This window comes from Sinocyclocheilus grahami, unplaced genomic scaffold (genome assembly GCF_001515645.1).
Source record: "Sinocyclocheilus grahami isolate Dianchi unplaced genomic scaffold, SAMN03320097.WGS_v1.1 scaffold18738.1, whole genome shotgun sequence".
Taxonomy (NCBI): domain Eukaryota; kingdom Metazoa; phylum Chordata; class Actinopteri; order Cypriniformes; family Cyprinidae; genus Sinocyclocheilus; species Sinocyclocheilus grahami.
In genome coordinates, this window is record NW_015517261.1 from 1 (window position 1) to 1,687 (window position 1,687).

Genomic DNA, 1,687 nt, shown 5'->3' on the forward strand with positions numbered 1-1,687 from the left:
GGCAGAGCATTGAAGTCGATTAGTCGGTGCAACCCCTAATATATACACCGGTCTCCATGCATATGGAGGGGTGTGCGATACACCGATTGAAAGAAGGTTGTAGTCAAATGTTTTAAAAGTGTATAAAATTTTTGATCACTGCTACTAAGGAAATTGTCTTGAGGACTGTTGCTTTTTCGTCAGTGTTTGTAATCACATTTCCATAATGTGTGTCTATATATTGTGTTTTTGTTTTGTTTGTTTTTTTGTGATCAGCCACGGTTTTAAGAATATTGTGACGCAAATCTTTGCTCATGGTCACCGCTGGCATGTCTGTCTGTGTGTTTGTGAAGTTACCGGTGTCTATGGAGGAGGTGATGGATTTGTTGAATGAGGTCAGCCAGCAGCTTGAAGATGTTGGTGAGATGTGTGAAGATCAGGTGGACTATCCTGTGACATCCAGCCCCGGGCAGCCCGCTGAAGGCCATGTCAGATTCTCCACTCCTTCCCCATCCAAGAGTGCGACGTCTCCGTCCAAAAGATCTGTGGTACGTCACGGCTCAGGTGTTTGTGCTCAGACTCTGTGTGCCGTTTACCGCTGCTGATTGTCTCTGTCTCCCTCCTGCAGTTCTCCCCCAAAACACCACCTCACTGGGTGGAGGACCAGAAGTCACTGCTGCAGATATTATGCCAGCAGGTCGAGGCCTTGAAGGTCAGTCCGACACCAACAGCTGCAGAAGAATCCATCACTTTCTTTGCTTTTGCTTTGGCACCGTGTGAATTTACCTTCTGAGCGTTATTTTGATTGTTTTATCTGTGGTTTTGTCTGTTCTGCATGTCAAAAGTTATTCAAAAAGGCATTGTTTAATTGTGGAGTGAAGAGAACAGAGAGATTGAACAGTTTGAGCAAGAGCGCTGTAGACTTGAGTCCACGCTCCCAGTTCAGAGCCAGACTGCAGGACGTTTGCTTGCACTAATGCACACAAGCTTAGATGCTTTCTTAATCCAGTGCTTATCATAAGAAAAACAACGCTGATATCTAGAATGTTAGACTCGTGGTGCTGTTCATAAGACATAAGATTATAAATGAAAACGCTTCCTTCATAATGACTGAAGCGCACTCACTTCATTTCAGCGTGAGTTCACTCTTGCCGGAACTCCCGTTATTATTGAAACTAATGCACTCAACCTTTTGCTCACATCATGTCTTTGTGCAGAAGCGCACTGAACACAGTTTGATGAACGGTTGATGAACTTAACTGCCTCCGATTGGCTGTTGCGTTCTTGTGCTCAACAGACATGTCTGTGATTGGCTGCAGTGCTCAGTGCTGCAAAACGCATTGTAAATGGAAACCATTGCACTTATAAATACATGCAGGAGTGTTTGAAAGCAGCCGGCTGTCAGCAGCAGCCAAACTGAGTCTGTATTGCCAATAATGCAGAAACACTGGTATCAGCACATTTGAATGATTTCACAATCACCTGACAACTCTAGCTAAAGCTTTAAAAAGCATAGTTACCTTTCTGTCTGTTTTTTATGTCTTCTGTTGAATAATCCATGTTTTTATCACTTTAAGATGTACCAAGATGTATCGTTTAGAAAGGACTCAGTGGAATATATGCACATAAACGTGCTGGATGGTGTTTGAAGTGCTGAAGTAGATGAAATGTGTCCATAAAGCCTTTAAACACACACTGCACTGATCGA

The 1,687-nt window shown here is 43.3% G+C and overlaps 1 protein-coding gene across 1 annotated transcript; it reads left to right on the top strand.

The window, feature by feature from the left end:
- The first annotated feature begins 293 nt into the window (after nucleotides 1-293).
- Nucleotides 294-772, top strand: LOC107579631 (RANBP2-like and GRIP domain-containing protein 5/6). Its single transcript, XM_016265439.1, has 2 exons — nucleotides 294-527; nucleotides 608-772. The coding sequence occupies exons 1-2, from the start codon at nucleotides 294-296 to the stop codon at nucleotides 770-772; spliced, it is 399 nt and encodes a 132-aa protein (XP_016120925.1).
- The last annotated feature ends 915 nt before the right edge of the window (nucleotides 773-1,687 follow it).

Bases quoted from the DNA above. Each gene is read 5' to 3' on its own strand.
- LOC107579631 (XM_016265439.1), top strand. From the start codon at position 294: ATGGTCACCGCTGGCATGTCTGTCTGTGTGTTTGTGAAGTTACCGGTG. The intron at 528-607 runs GTACGTCACGGC...TCCCTCCTGCAG, and splicing joins CTCCGTCCAAAAGATCTGTG to TTCTCCCCCAAAACACCACC.